A 24517-nucleotide genomic window follows, 5' to 3' on the forward strand; every position below is an offset into this window, starting at 1 on the left:
AAATTTTAAGTCAGTGACTGAGCCATAAGGTCATAAGTGATCATAAGGTCATAAGGAATAGGAGCAGAATTAGGCCAGTCCGCCCATCAAGTCTACTCCGCTATTCAATCATGGCTGATCTATCTCTCCCTCCTAACCTCATTCTCCTGCCTTCTCCCCATAACCCCTGACATCTGTACTTATCAAGAGCCTCCAAATCCCTTTAGAAAATTCCATCGATTAAAATCCTCTGCATGAATAATTTTTTTAAATCTCTGAATTTAATGGTCATCTCCTTATTTTGATAGTGATTCCTGATTCTAAACATCACAACTGAGCTCAATATTTTCTCTGCATCTATCTGCCAGGCCTCCTTAGAATGTTGCACACTTCTCAGAGATCAGTATAGTCCTGATCAGTTTAAAATGATTGTCCAAGTTATCAATCTGGACAATTATGCCACAAGGGGCAGGTGGTATGACACAGTACAAGTGAATTGAACATTTTGCAAGAAAATGACCAGAGTTTTGAACACCAGGGTTGGATAGAACCTCAGCACACAATGGAGATTGGAATTCCACATGAGGCACAACATTCCTTCCACCATTAAGATTTGATTCTCCCAAGTGAGCTGCCATATGAGATCCCTGCAAGAAAGCCCATGCATGCAAAGAATTAATGGACAACTGAAAATTACAGAAGCTGCAATTATGGAACCATTGTTATCAAAAGTGGCTGTGATATTTGAGGAGTGGATAGGGCATTTTTCATTATAGTGGAGAGGTGTCTTTAGATTTGGGTTCCATGCTTGACTTGGTATTAATGTGCTGCCATGATATTGGCCAAGGGACTGCCTGGGAGACTTTACCATGGTTTGGAAAGTGATTAGCAGGTGTAGATTGTCAAGTCTGCCTCCATACCAGTGATGTTCGCTCAGGAATTAGATACAGCACTTTGGCCACATTCAGACAGGAACTTTCAGCTCTCAAGTTTTAAAATTTTCCACGATAGCAGAGAATGGAGCCAAAATAGATGCAAATGGAGTAAATGAGGAATGTCAATTAGCATACAGTGACTTAAAGTATTCAGTGAATCAAATTAGTAATGGTCTCAGTGGAAACCAGCAGACTGCAGAATGGATGTATTTTTCTTACTGACATATTTTATGGGTAGGCATGCACATCTGTTTGCCTGCCGGACAACACAATGCACTACACCAGAAGAGCACACGATATATATATAATACGGCCCCTCAACAGAACCGCCGGCCAGAGGTGGGCATGTTCTGTCCCCTTACCGATTTTACAAGCACGGACAAAACGCGGGGAAAATATAAACATAAGGAAATATAATAAACATAAAGGCATGAAAGTGGAACATTGTCATTAGAAGGGCATAACAAGGTATACACTGGAAACAAATAAGAAACATTAGTGAAACTTAATTTCTATGACCACATTTCACAAGGGGCGTCCCTAACTTTAATTAACTAAAATTGGTGCAAAATATCCAATCAGGTAGAAGCCCTTTTTCAACATGACATTGGGGGAAGGGGAGATAAGGCTTTCAATAAGTCAACTGATTGCTTAATTTAAACCATGGGCGGCTTAAATGTTCACGAGTGGTTCTTGGCCCACGGAAAGTGCACCCAGCTCTACAGTTTTAGAGTCAGGCCGCTATCGCGTTTGGGACACGGTACCCTCGCGTTATATTTGGCATTCGTAAACCCTCGAAACTATCTTCTCGGTAAACAACCAACTCAAACACGTGCCGATGAAACGGGTGAGGGTGCCCGACCTGTACAAACTGAGTGCAGTTTACAGATGGGCGCCCGGTGCAGATCCAGCTCCAGTTCCACGCACCCGCCACGGTAACCCCACTTTCATGAAAAAACAAAGATTAAAGAGCATTAAAAAAATGACCTGGCCTGTCACTCGCTTCCAGGCACCCGATTTGGACGCGACTTATTGACCCGGGCTGTTATCGGTTCCCGGTTTAAAGCTCGTTTCGCCGACCTGCCATTCTAAGTCGCTGCGCGTCTCCGTTGTCCGGGAGCCATTTTGGTTTCCATGGAACAGTCAGAGGTTAAAGGTCGGCTGGGCAAGTCCTTGTTGAACACGAGAGATCAAGTACACACGGTGTGAGCATCCAAAGGAAACTGATACTTGCATAAATTACTCGATATTTATTCTAGGGTTTGAACAAATCTGATTCTTGTTAACTGTTCTTGTTGACGTTTTCAAAATTATCTTTGACGTGACGCTCGATTAAGACCTTCTACATTCCTTGAGTCATAGTCATACCAAAGATGCTCCTCTTGTATCTTTGGTCACATACTGCGTGAGTACAGCCCCCTCGGCCCAACTTGCCCACGCCGATCAACATGTTCTATTGTACACTCGTCCCACCTTCCTGCGCTTGGCCCTTATTTCTCTAATTGCTTCCTAAATGTTGAGACAGTCCTTGCCTCAACTACCTCCTTCTGCATACACCCACCATATACCCTTCACTCCTTCCATACAACCACCACCCTTTGTTTGAAAAATTTACCCCTCAGATTCCTATAAAATATTTTCCCCTTCACCTTAAACCGATGCCTTCTGGTTCTCGATTCCCCTACTCTGTCTGGTATATTCCTCGCATGATTTTATACCTCTATTAGATCATTATTCATCCTCCTGCGCTTCAGGGAATAAGAGTCACAGCCTGTGAATCCTCTCCCTATTAGTCAGACCCCAAGTCCTGGCCACATTCTTGTGAAATCGTCTCTGCACCCTGTCCAACTTGACCACTTCTTTCCTATAACATGGTGCCCGGAACTGAACACAATACTCTAAATGTAGTCTCACCAACGTCTTATATAACTGCAACATGATCTCCCAACTTCTATAATTCCAGTGGGAAAAAATCCAGCCCACCCAGTTGATGTATACAGCCCTTAATTCCAGGCAACGACCTATTTAATCCCTTTTGATCTCTTTTCTATTTCTACCACATACTCCTGCAAAGTGACGAGCACACAATATGCAAACCAATGTTTTGTGCAACTGTAACATTTGTCCCAGCTCTTATATTCAATGCAGAATCATAGAACTGCAGGTGCTGGTTTACAGTAAATGCAACGCCGGAGATCCGGGTTCGATCCCGATTGCGGGTGCTGTCTGTGTGGAGTTTGTTCGTTCTCCCCGTGACCTGCGCGGGTTTTCTTCAAGAGCTTTGGTTTCCTCCTACACTCCAAAGACGTAGGTTAATTGGCTTGGTAAATGTAAACATTGTCCCTAGTGGGTGTGGGATAATGTGCGGGATCGCTGGTCGGCACGGACCCGGTGGACCGAAGGGCCTGTTTCTGCGCCCTATCTCGAAACTAAAATAACTCAATTAGTCAAACAGCATCCCTGGAGAACGTGGATGGGGTGGCATGTGAGTCGGGAGCCTTCCTGACCTGAAATGTCACCTAGCTATGTTCTCCAGAGATACTGCCTGACTTGCTGGATTTCTCCAGCACTTTGTGTCAGTATTCAATGCATTGGCCAATGAACGCAAGCATACATTATTAATGCCTTTTTCTGCATTCTATCAACCTTTTGCGACTGTTGGGCTATGGATTTCTACCCCAAAGTTTCTCACTATGTTAATGCTGCTAACGTCCCTACCATTTACTCTACATTGTCCTATCAGAATTTAACTTTCAAATGTGCATTACTTCACGCTTTACAGCTGATCTACATTCTGCTGTATTCTGGACAACCTCTGCAACCTACGATTCCATAATTTTCATGACATCTGTAAACTCGCTAAACATATCACCCTAGTACTCATCCAAGTCATTATATTTTATATTACAAAAAGACAAAGATTTTATATTACAAAAAGACAAAGCTGCAGTACACTATTTGTTACAGACTTCCTCTAGAAAAATACCCCTCCACTATAAACTAGATCACCAAATCTGTTTTGGGTCCAGTTTGCCAGCACACATTGGATCCTTTAGGCTTTAACTTTCTGAACCAGCCTACCAAGTGGGAACTTGTCTAAAGGTTTCTATAAACCATATTTACCACTTTATTATAATCAATTTTCTTATTTACTACCTCAACAAAAATACAAATTTCGAGACATAATCTCCCCTCGATAATACCATGTTGACTATTCCTAATCAGCCCTTTCCTTTTCAAATGAACATGAAGTCTGTCCTTCACTCTCCTCTCTAACAACTTTCCTATCACTGATGTAAGACCTGCTTTCATTGGGAGCCTTAGTTTCCAGGTTTATCCCAAAAGCAACACATGATAGAGTGAGGCCAAGATGGTCGCAGGATTTTAAGTTGTACAAGGTCATCCAGTTGAAAGGTTCATGAGAGTGAATAGAATCAGAGAACATAAACAGAGGACTTCCCCTCCCCTTCCCAGCTCTCCCACAGCCTACTGTCCCCGCCTCTTCCTTTCTTTCCCCCTCCCCCACATCAGTTTGAAGAAGGGTCTCGACCCGAAACGTCGCCTATCCCTTCGCTCCATAGATGCTGCCTCATCCGCTGAGTTGCTCCAGCTTTTTTTTCTACCTTACATAAAAATGAAAGATAAGAGTAGTTAAAGGGAGGGAACACAAGCAAAGGAAAACAAATACAATGAAATGCAAAGGTGAAGGAAATGTGCAGTAGGTCAGATTGCGCTAATCAAAAGATATGGAATGGCATCGGTCCCATAACAAATCAGTCAGTTCTGATACAGAGAAAGCGAGTTGCCTTAAGTTGTAAAATTCAACAATGAGTCTGGAAGGCTGCAATCTGCTCGGGGAGAAGATGTGTGTTCTTACAGTGAATATTATAACAGCGTAGTAGGTCACTCAAAGAAAGTAAGAGTGGGATGGAGAATTAAAGTGACAGAAAACCAGAAGGTCAGGGATGTGCCTGCAGACTGATCTTCAGGGCTCTGCCATGTTGTCAACCAATCTATATTTGGTTTCTCCAATGTAGAGGAAACCATATTTTAGGAATTGGAGAAAGTGCAAGTGAATTACCATTTCACCTGGAAGGACTTTTTGGGAGACTGGATGTTGGGAAGGGAAGATGTAAAAGGCCATGTGTTGCATCTCCTGTGGTTGAATGGGATTGTTTTTGAAAAGGTGATGGAAGAGCAGACGCAGAGAGTAACAAAGCAAGTTATTCATATAGAATGCTGAAATTAAGGGAGGGGGAGGGTGGGCCTGGTTGTGCAATCTGGAGGCCCTCTTCTTGTGCTCCTCTTTGTCTAATTTATCCTGCTAAGTAATTCTCATCAGTCCTCAACAAGCATGGTCTCTCTCAATATATTTGTTCTCCCTCAACATTCCCACATCTGGCTTCTTATTATATGCATAACTCCGTTTATAACCATTCATTGTTCTATGTCCAGCAAGTACAATGGGTCCTTTTTAAAAATTTAAGCAAACAGTTCCAGGAAATACCTCCTGGGGTCACTGTTCAAATCCAAAACCTGCTTTGCTTGCAGGATTGAATATTACCAGAGAATCAACAACTGCTGCAATTTTAACATTGCCAAATTGCATCCCAGGGCACTTCTTGGAAACGTTACCAAACAACATTCGAGAGTGAGCCAGAAAATGAGTTATTACATTAAATTACCAAAAGACTTGGTCAAAAATGGAAGTATAGAGAGTCATAGATGTTTAGAGATGGAATTCAAGAGTCAAGTCAAGAGAGTTTTATTGTCATGTGTCCCAGATAGGACAATGAAATTCTTCCTTGCTGCAGCACAACAGAATATGTAAACATAATACAAAACGGAAGATAAAAGTTCAGTGTGTCTATGGACCATAGACCATATATACACAATAAATAAACAGATATAATGCAATAATAATAATAGACTGTTATTGTTCAGAGCTTATTTAATGGTGTGTTTAATAGCCTGATGGCTATGGGGAAGAAGCTGATCCTGAACCTGGATGTTACAGATTTCAGCCTTGTGTACCTTCTTCCCGATGGCAATGGTGAGATGCATGTGTGACCAGGATGCTATGGGTCTTTGATGATGTTGGCAGCCTTTTTGAGGCAGCAACTGCGATAGATCCCTTCGATGGTGGGGAGGTCAGATCCGGTGATGGACTGGGCAGTGGTTACAACTTTCTGCAGTCTTTTCCACTCCTGGACGTTCAAGTTGCCGAACCAGGCCAGAACATTCCAGAATGTTGATGGTGGAATTATTAAACTTGGAGATAAGAGGAGGAATGCAGATGTCTGAGGATTATAGTGCAAAAGGAGATTACAGAAATAAAGAGCTAGGTGGTTTGGGGTTTAAAAAAAAAGACAAGTGTGAGGATTTTAAAACAAAAGTTTTTAAAATGGATGCAATGCTGTTGATTCTTATCTATATAAACTTGATCAATAAGGTAAAAATTAATGTGATTTTTTAATACAAAATTAATCTAAATGCTCAGATACCTGTGAGGAAAATGCAGTCAGTTATTGAAAATGCATGAACATTTTCTTTTTTCATTCCCCTGTTCTGAAAACCAATTCATGTATATTACATGGCTGAAACTTTTATGAAGCAGAAATGTTAAGCGTTTATTAAATTAGTTGGCACAGTTGGGCTATAGCATTTAGCCAATGCACTATTGCCAACGTGCTGTCCCAAAGTGGGAAGTTTGGGTCCATGAATAAAAATACTAATTGGATACATTGATTATGTGGATACTCTAATAAATCCAAAGTGTTAATGTTTGTGGACTACCCAACAGTGGGTTCAGCACTGCCAGGCTTATTTTCCAAACATCATCCAGCAGGCTTCAAAGAAGCACGGTTTTATTGTGCATAAAGGATGAAACTGCGTGCTTTCTCCTTCCCAGCCTTGTGTAGATAACGACAGCCCCTGCCTTCACATATGTAAGCAGAAACTAATGCCCCTGTCCCACTTAGGAAACCTGAACGGAAACCTCTGGAGACTTTGTGCCCCACCCGAGGTTTCCGTGTGGTTCCCGGAGGTTTTTGTCAGTCTACCTACCTGCTTCCACTACCTGCAGCCTCTGGCAACCACCTGCAACCACCGGGAACCACACGGAAATCTTGGGTGGGGCGCAAAGTCTCCAGAGGTTTCCGTTCAGGTTTCCTAAGTGGGACAGGGGCATAAGGGTTGCAACTGATCAGTTACGATCATAAATTATATTTACCTAAGTATAGAGAGTTTAAAATATTGCCTAAAGTACAGCAAATATATTCAACTATTATGATTACACAATAATCTAAAACATTTGCACATTTATAACTTTAATAGATGTGCATAATTATCATATTAATATGGAAAGTGTTTCAGATCCCTACAGATGGTTTGGCTTTTACTATTTCGGAACCCTGAGACATAGTATGGCATAAAATAGAAGATATAAATTATGCAAATGCTTCTAACCTGCTTCCTTTGCCTCCACCACACGGGATTCAAATATAATCATAAAGGAAAAGCCTGAAGAAATGACCTTCATATATTTTAAAATACATTTAAATTCTGATAAATAATTACACTGATCAAAATTTATTACACATCAATAAAAACATATTACTTCCAGGTTCTTGTTATGCTATTTTTTAAAAACATTGTTGCAATTTTTGATGTTTTAATTGATTTTCATGTTGAATTATTTTTTTTTTCGATGAATGACACGATTCGACTAAAATTACCCTTAATCAATTCCAAATCTTCATTCTTTGCCAGGTAGACCCTCTGTATCCAAGATATGGACAATGAGTTTGAATTTGTGATCGGAGCTCTTTTGTCACCAAATTTTAGATTTCAGCAGGAATACAGTATCTCCAGAGGCATTGTTATTTTTCAGTTGGGATATAGTTTTCTTGACTTCTTGTCAGTCGAGTGCTGGCATTGGTGTTCCAGATGTACTACTATGGAATGAAGTCAACTGCATATTCAAAAGTCAGGACTGTAAATGTACTGGAACAGCTGAGATTGAGATGCAGCTAATCCAGGTCTTCAACACTGCAGTTGGGATGGTGTATGGTCTGCTAACCTCTGTTGCATTCAGTGCTCTCAGCTATTTCTTTATCATTTAAAGTGAATCAATTTGGCTTAAGGTTGACTGCTGGAAAGACAGGGATATCTGCAAGAATCTGAGATGGATTATCTATTTGGCATTTCTGTTTTGAATTTATTTAAATGTGTTGGTCTTGTCTTTGGCACTCACTATGCAGCGGAGAGAGCCAGAATAAGGTAGTGAGGGAGAGAGGTGAGGCAGGGGCTGGCAGACAACAGGTGGATCCAGGTGAGGAGGGGTTTACGAGCAAATAGAATCAGGCAAGGAAGGGTAGGAGTGGAGTTGGAAGAGTTGGTTTGTTAATGTCATGTATATTCAGATACAGCTAAAAACTTTGCATGGTTTCCAGTCAAACCGTGCGATGAATTAGCACAATCAAGTCATTCACCAGTACAAGTAGTGCAAAGTGAAAACTACCAGAGTGCTGAAGATAGTGTTACAGTGTTATAACGTAACACTATATGCTAGTGGTCACTGGTGGGTGAAAGGTAAAGACATAAGGAGAAAGAGAGGAATTAAAAACAGATGGAGCTTGGTGGGAGGAGGGGAGGATGAAAACGTGGAAGCATAGACAGAAATTAGAAGGTGATATGTACACATTAGAGACTGCAGATGCTGTAATCTGATGTGAGGAATCTGGGTGAGCTGAAATTGGAAGATTCATAGCATTGGGTTGGAGCCTTTCCAGGTGATATATGTTGTTCTTGTTGGCACAGCCTCACCCTGTCAATAGAGAAACATAGAAATTAGGTGCAGGAGTAAGCCATTCGGCCCTTCGAGCCTGCACCGCCATTCAATATGATCATGGCTGATCATCCAACTCAGTATCCCGTATCTGCCTTCTCTCCATACCCTCTGATCCCCTTAGCCACCAGGGCCACATCTAACTCCCTCTTAAATATAGCCAATGAACTGGCCTCGACTACCCTCTGTGGCAGAGAGTTCCAGACATTCACCACTCTCTGTGTGAAAAAAAAGTTCTTCTCATCTCGGTTTTAAAGGATTTCCCCCTTATCCTTAAGCTGTGACCCCTTGTCCTGGACTTCCCAAACATCGGGAACAATCTTCCTGCATCTAGCCTGTCCAACCCCTTAAGAATTTTGTAAGTTTCTATAAGATCCCCTCTCAATCCCCTAAATTCTAGAGAGTATAAACCAAGTCTATCCAGTCTTTCTTCATAAGACAGTCCTGACATCCCAGGAATCAGTCTGGTGAACCTTCTCTGCACTCCCTCTATGGCAATAATGTCCTTCCTCAGATTTGGAGACCAAAACTATATGCAATACTCCTGATGTGGTCTCACCAACACACTGTACAAATGCAGTAGGACCTCCCTGCTCCTATACTCAAATCCTTTTGCTATGAATTGACAAGTCTGAACAGAAGGACTGACAAGTCTGTGGGATCTTGAAGTGAGTTGAAATAGCATGCAACCTGGAGGCCAGTTCGGCTACGCCTTCTAGTTTTTCTGTTCAACAAGGATCTTGATTCTCTAGCTGAGAGGGATTGGTGGATCCTAATGGGGAGAATGGTTTCCTGCCAATCCTATTTCCAGAACTGGAAAATTATGCATCCTTTCTTTTATACTTTAGACCTTTTGATAAATTATTCTGATTGTTACTGATCAATGACCAGTCAAGTAATAGAATGGGAAAAGCAATTTTCCAATATTGCTGGCACACTCTTGAAGGTTTCATTGTCATTATTTTTTAAATATTTTAATAGAAACTGACCAGTCGATATTTTGCCAGCGGATGAGGAATACAATTTAAGTAAATTGTCTCTTTTCAATTCGTTACAACTATATTTATTAATATGCATGAAAACTTAAAATATCCGATAGGAAGCGAATGGTAATCTCGTGTCTTGAACTTTCCACCAAGATATGTGGTGAAAGAGAAAAAAAAACTCCAACACAGACAAAAGAAAACTACGAAGGGCGTATCGCATATTCCGGTCAAAATTCCATCAGTTTGAATGGGTGGGGCATGAAATGCTACATGTTGTCTGTTCTAAAACCTGGCTACTATGTATCCCCAAGAAAGAAAATTAAGCAAAACAATAATCATCGCAGCTTCGGTTAGGTAACTGGATTGTTAAATAATTAATACACAAGCAATTTCTTGCAGCCAACCGCACGGGTTAACAAATCCATCGCGATTCAAGAATCTTAAATGTGTTGAATCACCTTTAAAGTTTTATTTACAAAAAAAAAAATCAGAATATGAGTATTTAAATTCTTGTTATAATGAGAATGATTCCCAGCATCCACCTCAATCTTTTAGATCATCCTCCCACCGCTGACGTCAGGGTAGAAACCTTGAACCAAACAAGCCATTTTCACATGCGTACAAGCTCCGGGCTGAGGAGGCGGGGATTAGGAGTTGCACAAAGAGACCAAGTTCTTTAAAAAGACGCACCTCATCACAATCCACCCTTCCATCATGGCGAGCAACCCTTTCGTCCAGCCGTTTGAAAAGGGACAGTGGAGCGAAGGAGAGGAGCTTGAGCAAGAGGACTGTCGCGTTGACAGCGGTCCGCAGGCGAGGGCGGTAGTTACTGGCGGGGATGCAGCTGCTGCAACCGAAAGCTGGCGAGCCGAGGTGAAGCAGCCGCTGGTGCCAGACTCCAGGGGACAGCCTGTTACCAAGGCAACTGCATCCGCAGGTAAAGTGGGGTTGGGGTGGGATGGGGGAGGGTGAGATATGGCAAGGCGAACCGTCTGCAGATATGGTTTGAAATCATGTGAACAGTGCGCTAGCTTAATGCATTTCACCTAAGATTTTAAATGCGACCATTCGTCTTTTAAATACAATGAAATAACTAAATAAACTTTAATAAATCCTAATTCCATCTCAAATATCGACTTCTGAAAATAATGATGCCTAAAATGTAGTATTTTAGTTATTTTACAGTCGCATTTTTGGTCCTCTGCAAAAGTTGGCATAGATTCACAGAATTCTTTGTTAAGAATGTTGGCATTTATTCCTTCAGTCAGATTTCAGAACAGATTGAAGTAGGTTTTAAAAGTTGTTCCAATCGGAATTTGAGTTGGAGCATCTGATGTTTAGAGTATTTCTGGGAGAATATGTTCATTAAATATTAAAACTTTTTAATATAATACATACATTTTGAAAATTCAGCTGCTGATGTAACATGCTTTTAGGGGGTTACTGATATGTTGAGCACAAGACTTTAACACTAAAATTAGAATCTGAACAGTACATCGTTGACCGTAGATAAACTCAAGTAACAGATTAATTAGTGTGGGAGTCCTTTGTGCTATTATGACAGTTTGAATAATATGGATTAATATTTTGAGTGTCAGATGAATTCCACTGATGTGATAGTGAATGCGAACTTTGAATTAATTGTTCATAAAATACTATTTCCTGGTTTTTGATTGTTGTGGCTCAATGTGGGTAAAAAAACTGAAATTGGTGCTAAATGTGTATACTTCAGCATATTGAGTCGTTCATTTTATAATTTGGTTATCTGCAGCCTATATAGTTTTTTTTAACTCCTGTGAGACTATTTGTTTGGGGGGGGAAAAATACGCCACAAATTTATTTTTCAATTTCCAGTTGGATAGTGGCTTGTTATGATGTATCTTGGCATCATAAAGAGACAAGGTTGTGCACACAAAAATACTATTCAAGCTCAATGTTTGGTGTAAAATCTTAGCCAAACCATTAGCTGGGGATACAAAACTATAGTTGAAAGTGATCATATTATTTCTATGTGCTGAAGACTTGGATTGAGAAGCTCATTGTTAATTAGTCAGATTTGCAGATGGCGCAAACTAGAAAGAGCAGCTAAATCAGTGGAGGCGGTTCACAAAAGAGTGGAACAATGGCAGATGAAATCTAATATAGATAAGCATAAGGGGGAGAATGGAAACTGAAAATACTCTGTGATGTTGAATTAATTGAGAGATTGAAGCATTTGGCTTATCTGGAGTCTGCCCATGACAGTTGAACTAAATTGAATTCTGAACTTTTCGGTTAAAAAGGATTGTAAATGAAACGATATTGTAGTAAAGCTATAGTTACTCCTTTCGATTCAAATTAAAAGTGATACTTATGCCAGGGAAGAGAAAATTCTGAAAACGAATTCCCTATTCAGCTCGGAATTTATATTTTAGGCACATTACAATTTTACTATAAAGGCAAAACTGAAGCATGATATTGAAACGAGAAGAAATATGTTAAACTAAGAACAGAAAATCACCATTTTCTTCATAAGAGAATGAGTTGTATTAAATACAGGAGATTAGAGGCAAAAATCCTGGGATATTTCTGAGTAAATGTTGTATGGCATGATGTAAGAGGCCTGTGTTGCAAGATGGAGAAAGTGATCATTTTCTTCTGTCTGCTTTGCTTTCATTTTACATAGAGCAATTCAAATAAACTGACTGTTCCTACAGTAATAATTTAAATGGTTTTTAACTTCTCAATGAAGCAAGAAGATATTGTTGTAAAGTTAGTGGTGGATTGGTGTTTGGTCTTAATGAGGTGACCCAAATGTTATTCAAATTATATTTTTTTGCTTCCACATCAGTTGATCATTCAGCCATTCAAGCAGGAAACAAAACATCCTTTCCTGATTGGAAGAGTGTTGCATGTTTCTATGGTAGAGGTTCTGGCATTTTCTTAATGTATGCTTAAACTCCGTGAACAATGTAGGTGCAAATCCAACTCTTTTAAAATGAGTCTTTCACACTATTTCAAGAATGCATTGATTTAACTATTTTTAGCACATGCTCTTAAATACAATATGTATTTGGGTAAATGACTTTAAATATAGGGGTTAGTAAGATTTCTGTCTTCAGATGTTGTTAGTACTGCACAATACTCATGTGTTCAGTTTTTCACGAGTGGCTAGACAGAAATTAAGGGATATGTCGAAGCATTCGTTTCTAGAATCAATGAACCTGTCTACTTAGTCATGAAGTTTTAAAGTACCCGAAGTAAGATGTATAGAGATTAGTTTGGTGTGTTCTTACTTGTAGTGTTTCCTTGCAAGTCAGTCAGTCTTTAGTGTTTTGTCAGTCTTCAGTCTTTAGTGCCTTTGTTCAGAAGCTGCAGTGCTGAAAGGAGATCAAGGAATTACATTACCTTTTAATGTAAATGGGATCTAGTTATAATCATTTTCATGTATATGAATAATATTTGTTTTGTCTTTAGCGAGTTTTAAATTGTAGTTGTTATTTTTACTAAGCTCGTAAGTCGTAAGCTTAAGTAGAAATTGATGTGAGAGTCACTAAGAAAGGAATGAATTTAAACAAACTGTAATAGTATGTTTTTGATAATTAACATGGTATTATTTGTAACGAGTTTTGGTGGTGCTTCATTTTTTAATCGTGAGGACTATGTTCCACAGTCAGTAACTTAAAATCTGTACTAGCAAGTAGCTATGGAAAATAGAAGAGTTAAATAGTGAACTTACTGACCTACATGAGTGTCTGCTGCAATAAGAATAGGAATAGTCTTTCCAGATTTGTTCAAGTGTGTAAGATGGTGTTGGTTGGAATTACGGATGTTATTTTTGTAAGGAGGATGGGAAATCATGAAAATTAATTTTTTTTAAATTTAATTTATGATTAAGTAAGCATTTAACATCCACCCATGTTTCGCCTTGAACAAAGGAGGCAATGGGTGGGGCAAGAGATACATAGTGTCGGTGAGCTCATGGGCTTTCATGACAAACCAGTAAAGTTTCATGGTTTAGGTTACTAATATTGGTTCTACAGTTCTCGGTGATTTAAAAAAATATATTTTAATTCCCAGTTACCATTGTAGGATTTGTACCCCTGTATGCCCACGCCTCAGGATGTTCCAATAACTTGTTCATTACTATTAGAATCGTGAGTTGATTGTGGATTTCAGCAGATAAACATTGGTGCATTGTATCGGAGGATAGTATAGTAGACAGTAATTATGATGAAGACTAAATGGTATCAGTAGTTTATCTCGATAGTTCATGCCCTTGCCATTCTATCGCCCGTGAGATAGTGATCTGTGAGGGTCTGGTATAATAACTTCAATTTCCTCAATCTGGGGAAAGATTTTTGGGTGAATTCAAGAGGAATGAGGTGCTTCTATAGCATTTATGCACAAATTATGTAGAAAATCACCATAATCAGAGATATGCATTTACAAACAATCTTGCCCATGTGTGGCACTCTCATATACATTCTGGGAGGACAGCAGACGTGGGGCTTTCATGATTATCAATCTATTCAAAATTGTTTGAAAATCACCACTCTACATCCTGTGTTCTTGTGAAAATTCACTGCATGAGTTACTGCAGTCATAGCTGAACAACGATGCCAGTCCATGAAACTCTTTTCCAGCGAAGCAGATTTCCTGGTCAGCTTTTGGTGTTGAGGTCAAATGCTGACACAAAATGTGAGAGCCCTGCTGTGCACATGCATGCCTTTGTTAAGCTGAAAATGTAGCCCTGTCCCACTGCCCCCTGGAGAAACTGTAACGCATGCTGCAGCTGCTCACAAATGCAGCTGGAGCCTTCAGCTGGGAAATTCATGGGATTAGATAAATGCAAAAGTTCCCAAGTATACTGCTGTGAGATGCAGATGGCATGCAGATCTGGTTAAGTACAAGCTTATTTTCTTATCTATTCTAAGCCGGACTGACAATATTGCTGCCTATTGATTTTATGGAGCTCTTAGCAATATTTCAGATGTAAATATTGCAGGCAATTTCATAACTGGAAATGGTAATTGAGTTAGCAGAAGAAGAGGTTCCATATCTGAATCTGTGGGCTGATAAGTGGCATAAAGTTCTTGCCACACAATAACTATCTCCGATGAGTCTAACCACAAACGTGATAGTGCCATTGGTGAGGGTCTCCACCCACCAACTATTCACATCTTGGAGGTCACTTTTGACTGCTTATCCTCTGTTTAACTCCAGCAGGAAGCTTGTTGGAGCTCAGCTGTAAAGATGTGGCAACCAAGATTGAAACATGTCGGGGCAATAATGCAGCCGCGCTTGATATTAGCCTGCGCCAAGCCGGTCGTTGTCTCTTTTGGTTAGTGTCTTCAATACATGCTGTCATCCTGATAGCTGCCACCACGATGCATCCAATGCAGAACCAATATCACCCCAACCTCATTAGTCAAGTTCCAGTACTCAGACAAAACTTGTGTTTGTGCATGTTCAGGCACTGATTCCTCAAGTGGGCCTCGCACTGGGCCTCGCACTGAAGAAAATAAAGACCCTATACCAACTTATCTCAGTTGTAAAACACCAGCTTTGCATTATATGGGTTCACAGTGAGAACCTGGTGTACCTGTACCACCTTTCCTATCCCGTTCATCAATGATGAATTTTATCATCTGCCTCAACGTACCAGTGTGGTTTATGACGTACTGAGGTAAAAGACATTTGAATATCAAATAATCTGATCCAACATTCATGGTCAACTGGCAGAAATGATCCCTGCCTTATATGCTTCTGAGACCTGGACTCTACAAATCTGTAGGCAACATCTTTAAATCCTCAGAAAAATAACACACAATTTTTTGTCTGCAAACTCCTCTAATTCTCCTGGAAGAATAAGTGAACAATTATCAGCATTCTCTCCAAGGTCAACATTCCCCAGCAATGTGTCACTAGTTACACTCAGTCAGCTTGGTTAGATAAACCATGTAGGTAACTTGCCCAATGCCAGTCTCCTGAATCAGAAACCCATTGTTTCATGGGAAGAGGTTACAAGGTGAAGCGAGGAAACTATTTTAGGATATGCCCATAAACTCCGGAAAAAATGTAGCAGGTCAAATTAAGTTTATTGTCACTTGTACAGTTACAGTAAGGTACAGGTACAATGAAAATCGTGCTTGTAACAGTATCACACGTGTATGTATAAACCCACAGGAACATAAATTGTACACATTAACACATAATTCTGATAAATTATACATATTTAAACATAATTTGGCAAGACAATGAAAGGAAAAAGGACTGCAAAAAAGAGATACTAGTGCAAAATATAATTAGAAAAAATCTTCCCAACTCCTTGCTTCACTCATCCCTTCACACTGCACCTAATGTTCCCAATGTGGCCTCTTTCACATAGATGAGGCCAAGCATAGAATCGGCGGCAGTTTTGCTGAACGCCTGCACTCAGTCGACCAAGACTTACTGGATCACCCAGTTGTTAACCATTCATCATTCCCATTCCCACACTGACCTTTCTGTCCTGGTCTGTCTCCATTGTCAGAGTGAGGTCACACACAAACTGGAGGAACAGCACCGCATATTCCGCTTGGGTAGCTCACAAACCAACAGTATGAACATGGAATTCTCCAATCCATCCCCAAATCCATGCCCCCTCCCCCAACCCTCACTCCCCACTCCTGGGCCTGAGTGCACAGAATATTTACAAAGGGGGGAACTAAAATAACATAGAAATGTAGGAGTAGGCCATTCGACCCTTCGAGCCTGCACCGCCATTCAATATGATCATGGCTGATCATCCAACTCGGTATCCTGTACCTGCCTTCTCTCCATACCCCCTGATCCCTTTAGCCACAAGGGCCACATCTAACTCTCTCTTAAATATAGCCAATGAACTGGCCTCAACTACCTTCTGTGGCAGAGAATTCCAGAATTCCAAGATGTTGGGCAGGCTAGAATGAATAAAATCCTAGCCTGCCCACCATTTCCCAATAGCTCAGCCCTTCAAGTCCTCATAAATCTTCTGTGCACTCTGACCCAGATAGTTGGGATTCATGATGATAGATGCCGCCACTTTGAGCCAGTCTCGTAGACATTTTTGGTCATAGGAGAGCTGTGCTTTTGATGGACCAGAGTAAGCTCACCACTCACTGCAGCCTCTTGCGTGCCTCTGAATTGCAATTGCTGTACCAGGTCATGATGTACCCGATCACAATACTTTTCCACAATGCATATGTAGATGTTTGTTAACAGTTTGGAATTAATGTCTTTGTGGCCAAGTTTGTAAATTATACAAAGATGGGTGGAAGAGCAGGTAGTGTGGAGGAAGAAGGGAGGCTGCAGAAGGACTTGGAATGGTTGGCAGAATGGGTAAAGAAATGGCAGATGGAATTCAGTGTGGCAAAATGTAGTCATACACTTTGGTAGTAGAAATAAAGAGATAGACTACTTTCCAAATGAGAGGATTTAGAATTCGGAGCACAAAGGGACTTGGAAGCATTGTTGCTGAATTCCCAAAAGGTTACTTTGCAGGTAAATCAGTGGTAAGGAAGGGAAATGCAATGTTCGCATTCATTTCAAATGGACTAGAATACAAAAGCAGGAATGTAATGCTGAATATAAGGCACTGGTCAGACTACGGACAATCACTCTGGTGTCATTGTCAAATTAATAGAAGGCATTGTAGCTGTTCACTGATTCCCTAGCTAATAGCTACCCCAAGTGGAAAAGGTACTGAAAACTGGACCCTGAACGTTGGAGCATACTGAAACACACTGCAAGTAATAAAACATTTGCATTTCTTTACAAACCACCCACCAGTCTGGCCTTGTCAGTTACCTCCTGCCCCATCTTTCTTAGAATCTCTCGATCCGAGGACCCACGGACCTGAATGAACGCGTCATCCTTGATTTTGAAGAGCCATCTGAAAATAATTTTGACCAGAAAGTAAACAAAACCAGCACACAAATAGATGATTATAGGAGCAGGTGAGACATCCATCGATGAATGACTTGTATCTTGTCATTCCAAGGCCTTTCTACCATTTACAAGACACAAGCGAGGAGCTTGAGAGATATCAAAAAGATTTTAGAGTACTAAAAAGCTTCTAAATCACAGTAAAAAGGGACTGCTTAAATTTATATATTTATTTATTATATTCTAATTTATATATTTTATTCTTGATCTAGCTATCTGCTATCTCTAGCTATCTTGATCTGATTTATCTGCTTGATTACATTTAATATTAAGGGGCGCAGTTGGAGTTGCTTCCCAAAAAAAATGGTTTTGTATTTTAAATTTTCAAAAAAAAAAATTGATTAGCAAAGGAAGGGTAATAGTGTCCCTTTTGGTGCGGCTGCTAAAATATCATCCTTTTCGGGCGCAACATCTTTCCTTGCTCAGTCTTTTATTCCCCATTCACCACCCCAACTCACCAAGTGCATTTATGTATACCTGGGAATCCTTTTGTTGCGCTAAGGTTCAGTCTGAATCTGTAATTGAATACTTGGGTGCAAAGGATGTGCACATTATAATTTGGAGTGCATTCTGGCCTTGCCAATATTTCTCCATTAATTTACTTCTTGTAGCTATGGTGTAGGCCCAGATGTAGATGTTTGAAAAAAATGCACGCAGTAAATATTCCTTTCTAACCCAGCTCTTAATGTTCAAAGTATTTAGTTTGCTAAGGTGTAGATCTGCCATGGAGAGCTATGCAAATTGGACTACCATATACCATACTTTTGTCAAACATTAGGGACATTGGGTGAGCTTTGGCATATTTCCACACTGTATTCAGAGTGAGACGACGTAAAAAACACCTCTTTTTGCAGCCTGAATCCTAGCTAAGTTGTTGAAAAACCTGTTAATCAGCCACAGCTTCCTAGGACTCTTCTCTTCCCCCCCCCTTTCCAAATATCTTTAAGATTGTAATTCGTGCTTCTATGGCAATAAATTACTTATGATAAATACAGCTAAATGCATACAATCAGCCATGTGATCTGTTTAAGAGTCAAAAGCTTCTCCTAGTGGTTGTTATGTGGCAATATATTAATTGGTATTGGGATTTGCTAATTAATTGGATAGACTGGAAATGACTGGAGGGAGAAATGATCTGTGCATTTAATTACTAAAAGGCCAATAAGAGTTAGAATAGCAAATAAATGTTTTTCTGTTTTTTCAACTATTCCTAATCTATTTAAGAGAAATAGTTAGAAATAAGCTAAGAAAATAATGTTTCCAAGTTTTAATCATGGAACTAAGATATTCCTAAAGACTGATTGTTGTAGAGCTATAAAAATGAATTTGATCACCAAGTCTGCTGGAATCATATGAGAGACATCCTTGTATGTAGGTGCCCAAACAAGCAAAATTTACTGGCTCATTAGTAACATCAATGGATTCAAGGTTGTGCAACTTAAATAAAATGAATCACGATGATGTAAAGATACGGGGAAAAAAAACAAGGAAGAATGTTAAACCTCTTGACCTTACCTGGTCAGTCATTTGATCTGGTCATTTAGCCTAATTTGATAGTGCTCTGCTGAGGAATATAATGGTATTTTTCTATATTAAATTAGTTGATGTTTTGAATAGGGAATGTTTCTACTCTGGATCTTGTTATGTTGGCATCGCAGTAAGTTGGCACCGGGTCATAAATGCAGCAGGTAACAAAGCATGAAATACTCTCAATAAGACATGTTCGTAGCTCAGAAACGGGTGTGGTTTGGGAATTATGCCATTACATTTTCGACTTGTGATGGGAAAAATTCTCCTTTTATTTGCTGAACATATATTGCACATTTCAAAATAAAAGCTTGTAGAGAGGTGGGGGTTTAACAACTATCTTCACGGCACAGTGGCACAGTGGTAGAGTTGTTGCCTTGCAGTGCCACAGATCTGGGTACGATCCTGACTGCAGCTGCTGTTTGGAAGGAGTTTGTAAACTCTCTCTGACCGTGTGGGTTTTCTCCGAGTGGTCCGGTTTCTTCCCACACTTCAAAGACATACAGGTTTGTAGGTTAATTGGCTTTGGTAAAATAAAATTGAAAAATGATCCCTGGTGTACAAGGTGATTGATTGCTGGTCGGCCCAGACTTGGTGAGCGAATTGGCCTGTTTCCACGCTGTATCTCTAAATTTTAAGACGCCTTCATTATGAAAACATTAATTCATAATAAAGGTACTGTGGGAGCAATAGAGCAAGATGTGGCAACACCGTTTCTGCGTTTTTTAAGAAACCTTGCTGCAGACCAATACATAATCCTTTAAAAGCTCAAAATGTAGCATTCTTCGAATATCAGCCTTGGATCACTGTAGATTTTATTTCTGTCTCAGGCAGCCATTATAGCAATTATTGTACTGGCTGTAACATGAATGGTTACTGAGCAGAAGACACAAGAGCACCTGCAACTTCAGTTGCTTTTAGAATGCAGACGTTTTGATGATTGTGAGGTTATTAGCAGAGAGGTTCTCCAAGCCTAAGTGCAGGTCTTGCGCACATTCTGTGCATATTTTTGCGCATACTGTCAATAATTTGTACTTTAATGTGGATTGGGAAGTTTTCAGATGATACGATAGTTAGCTATGTAGACTGTATGGAAAAGAAAATCAAGAACTGATCTCATTGACAAACAAATGACAAATCTCTACATCGGTGAGACCAAGCATAGGCTTGCTGATCGCTTCGCCATACCTCAGCTCGGTTCGCAATAACCTACCTGATCTTCCAGTGGCTCAGCACTTCAACTCCCCCTCCCATTCCAAATCCGACCTTGCTGTCCTGGGCCACCTCCATGGCCAGAGTGAAGGCCACCGTAAATTGGAAGAGCAGCACCTCATAATTTGCTTATGCAGTTTGCACCCCAGAACATTGACTTATTTAATTTCAGCCTTACTGCAGCTTTGCCCCCCAGAAATCCGACCTTGTCCTGGGCCACCTCCATGGCCAGAGTGAAGGCCACCGTAAATTTGGAAGAGCAGCACCTCACTTTGCCCTATGCAGTTCTCCACCCCCCCAGCCCCCTGTGTTTCAGGTTCATAGCAATTTTCCATTCCTTCGACCCCCCCCCCCCCCCCCCCCACCCCCTTGCCCCCAGAAAAGACCTCCCCCCCCAAATTTCAGGTTCCTTACTTTCTCCCCCCCCTCAGTCCTTACTCTCCCCTCAGCCCCCCCCCTGTGTCCGCATCTTCCTTTCTCCTCCGCTCCCCCCCCCCCCCCCCCCCCCCCCCCCCCCCCCCCCCCCCCCCCCCCCCACACACATCAGACTTGCCTAGGGTTTTGACTCCATAGAACGTGTTGCCTATTTCCTTCGCTCCATAGATGCTGCCTCACCTGCTGAGTTTCTCCAGCATTTTTGTCTAAATGACAAAAGGAATTTGATCTGGAGAAGTAGTAGTCATCCAGCATGGAAATAGGCCTTTCAGCCAAAATCATTTATGCTGACCAGGATGCCCCATCTAAGCTTGTCCTATTTCACCCATATCCCTCAAAAACTTTCCTATTCATGTACCTGTCCAAGTGTTACCCAAGTTGTAGAATTTGAGTAGGGAGTGATTAGTGCAGCAAGGAGTCTCTGCGGAAGCAGAAATGTGTGGGGATGCAAAGATGTGACTGGCGGTGGGATCAAGTGTACCTGAAAGTCCAGGTGCACTACATCCACCGACTCTCCCTTGCCCATTTTCCTAGTCACATCCTCAAATAATTCCAGAAGATTACTCGAGCATGATTTCTCCTTCGTAAATCCATGATGACTCGGACCGATCCTGTTACTGCTATTAAAAATGTGCGGCTATTTCACCTTTTATAATTGACTCCAGCATCTTCCCCATCAACGATGTCAGGCTAACTGGTCTATAATTCCCTGTTTTCTCTCTCCCGCCTTTCTTAAAAAGTGGGTAACATTAGCTACCCTCCAATCCACAGGAACTGATCCTGAGCCTATAGAACATTGGAAAATTATCACCAATGCATCCACGATTTCTAGAGCCACTTCCTTAAGTACGCTGGGATGCAGACCATCAGGCCCTAGGGATTTATCAGCCTTCTGTCCCATCCAGGGCCGGCCTTAAGCCGATTGGACCGATTGTTCCAAATTGGGCCCCGCGCTAGTGAAATCCAGAACTCCGCTCTAGGATCTTTGGAGTAATCTACTCTCGGCTCGGGTAGATCACCCCGGGTAGAGGGTGGGGGGGAAGAAAGGGGTAGACTGGGAGGGGGAGATCCCTCACAATCCCAGGGCAGCGTTCCCGCCCCTCCAGTCGCCATGCTTCACGCACAAAGCCCCGGCTCCACCCCTCTCTCTCCCCGGGGAGAAGCGGTGAACAATACATGGAGGGCCGGGCTGGGGGTTGGAGCAACGTTTACAAACATCGGCCTCTGCTCACACCCGTCCGCCCGGACCCCGGCATTCGCTCCCGCCGGCCCTTTCCCTCCCCCTCCCTTCTCTTCTTCCCTTTCCTCCCTCCCTTCCCCTATTCCCTCCCTCCCTTCTCTCCTTCCCTCCCTCCTTCCTCTCTTTTCCCTTCTCTCCTGCATTCTCTCCCTTCTTTCACTCCTTCCTCTTTATCTTTTCCCTCCCCCCCTCCCTCCCCTCCCTCCCTCCCTCCCTCCCTCCCTCCCTCCCCCCTCCCCCTCCCTCCCCCCCCTATTTCCCAGACACAGACACACAGGCTCTGGGTCTGGCGGCCGCTCTGTCCACACCGCATAGAGTTTTAACCCCGGCCTGGAGCCAGGAGCGAACCAGGTGAGTGGGGGCATCGGTGCCGCCTCCAGAGCCGCGGGGATGAATCTCGGGCTATAGCTCCGCTCCGATGCCCGACCCCCGGGTCACTGACCCTCACCTCCCCCGGACCCCAGCTGGACACAGAGCATCTGGGGTGGCCCGCATTCCCGGTGAGGGTGGAGGGAAATGCTCCCTGGGCATCGCCAAGTCTCCGCTCACTCCGGGTGTTGTCGCCGCTTCACTGACACACTCTCACACACAACTTAACACACACACGGGCACACAACATAACACACACACACGGACACACACAAGGTTTAAAGGGATATGGACCAAATGCGGATTAATGGGACTATTTAGATGGGACATCTTGATCTGCATAGACAAGTTGGGACGAAGGGCCTGTTTCCATGCTGTAAGACTGTGACACCCTGTAGAAAGGGTGCAATTACTCTGGAGAGGACCCAGGGGCGATTTATGAACATATTGGCTGGACTGGAATTTTTTTTTCACTTTGAAGAAAGATTTCATAACTGGGATTGTATTCTCTGCAGCAACAGAGGTGAGGAAAAGACTTAGTTGAGGTGAATAATATGAGAATAGGATCCGTTTGCATAACAAAGAATGTAAGATGGAACTGCAGATGGTGGTTTAAACTGAAGATAGACACTAAAAGCTGGTGATAACTCAGCAGGACAGGCGGCATCTCTGGAGAGAAAGAATAGGTGATGTTTCGGGTCGAGACCTTCAGACTGAAGAGGTTGAAAACCAGCCATAAAACACAATGACTGGAGATGTGTGTTATCCAACTTAGGGCAGGAATTAGAATCATGTGTTCATCTTGACGTGACACCATAATAAATATATTACAGAAAAAATAAGAGACACACACACACACACACACACACACACACACACACACACACACACACACACACACACACACACACACACACACACACACACACACACACACACACACGATCTAGTTAATTAAATTACTTTTTTTTCATTTCACAGTCACTAAAACAAGTGGTGTTGTAACTATGTACTCTTCAGAGGTAATCTACACATTTTGTTTGTTACTTGTAGGCTTACATGTATGCAATTTTATATTAAAATGGAGCTTAGATCTGTTCGGTCCATTAACTCGCAGGCACTTTTTAAGCACACATTTTGATTACTTTCCATTCTACCACAGAGATATAAAGTCTATAATAGACTTTATTTGCATTTCTATGATTCTAAAGACCTTGGCTGGGAACCTGGGGCTCACCAAAATTGTTCCCAATTGGGCCCCGCACCTCCTAAGGCCGGCCCTGGTCCCATCAGTCTATCCAACACCATTTCCTGCCTAATGTGGATTACACCCCAGCGGTATGAACATTGACGTCTCCAATTTCAGGTAGTCCTTGCTTTCTCCCTCCTTCCCTTTCCCTTCCCAGCTCTCCCACAGCCTACTGTCTCCGCCTCTTCCTTTCTTTTTCGCACCACCCCCCCCCCCCCCCCCCCCCTCGCATTAGTCTGAAGAAGGGTCTCGACCCGAAACATCACCTAGTCCTTCTCGCCATGGATGCTGCCTCACCCGCTGAGCTTCTCCAGCAATTTTGTCTACCTTCGGATTTTTCCAGCATCTGCAGTTCTTTCATAAACGTGTATCTTGAAATTGATTGCTTGTTTGCAGATACTAGAAGGTAGTGGGACCAGTAGAGAAGATTGTTAAGTAGTCACTCAAGATACTCTAGTGACTGGGCATTGAATTTAAGAGCGTGTATAAGAACTATATAAGATACTGTTTAGATACAGCGAGGAAGGCATACAATACTAGTCGGCATGTGGTCTAATCAAGGGTTGTTTTCTTTGGAGCAAGAGAGGCTGGGGAGTGTTAATTGAGGTGTAGAGAGTTTTGTGAAGCTGTTTACAAACAACCTATTTACCTTGGATTTGATATCAATATGAGGAGACCTTGATTAAGGTGGCAAGGAAAATGGTTTTGTTCAGTGGTAGATGTCTGAAACTCTGCCTGAAAGAGTAGTGGAGACTTCAACTCGTACAGATGCATTTCAAAAATATCCAA

General features: G+C 41.7%; 2 protein-coding genes across 4 annotated transcripts in view; one reads left to right on the top strand and one right to left on the bottom strand.

Annotated features, from left to right (window-relative positions):
• Positions 1-3226, bottom strand: part of lrrc9 (leucine rich repeat containing 9) — a 142816-nt gene extending 139590 nt beyond the window's left edge. The window contains exon 1 of the mRNA XM_055640334.1: positions 1902-3226. The gene's annotated coding sequence lies outside the window, so the exon portion shown is untranslated. The remainder of the gene's footprint in view (positions 1-1901) is intronic.
• A 7082-nt stretch (positions 3227-10308) lies between these two features.
• The window catches only part of rtn1a (reticulon 1a), a 136103-nt gene continuing 121894 nt past the window's right edge, over positions 10309-24517 (top strand). For 2 of the 3 annotated variants that reach the window (XM_055640335.1, XM_055640336.1), the window contains exon 1: positions 10309-10686. In XM_055640335.1, the coding sequence (XP_055496310.1) occupies positions 10464-10686 (223 nt within the window). In that variant the 5' untranslated portion in view covers positions 10309-10463. The remainder of the gene's footprint in view (positions 10687-24517) is intronic. The other variant, XM_055640337.1, reaches the window with a different exon arrangement.

Source organism: Leucoraja erinacea, chromosome 9, assembly GCF_028641065.1.
Source record: "Leucoraja erinacea ecotype New England chromosome 9, Leri_hhj_1, whole genome shotgun sequence".
Taxonomy (NCBI): Eukaryota; Metazoa; Chordata; class Chondrichthyes; order Rajiformes; family Rajidae; genus Leucoraja; species Leucoraja erinaceus.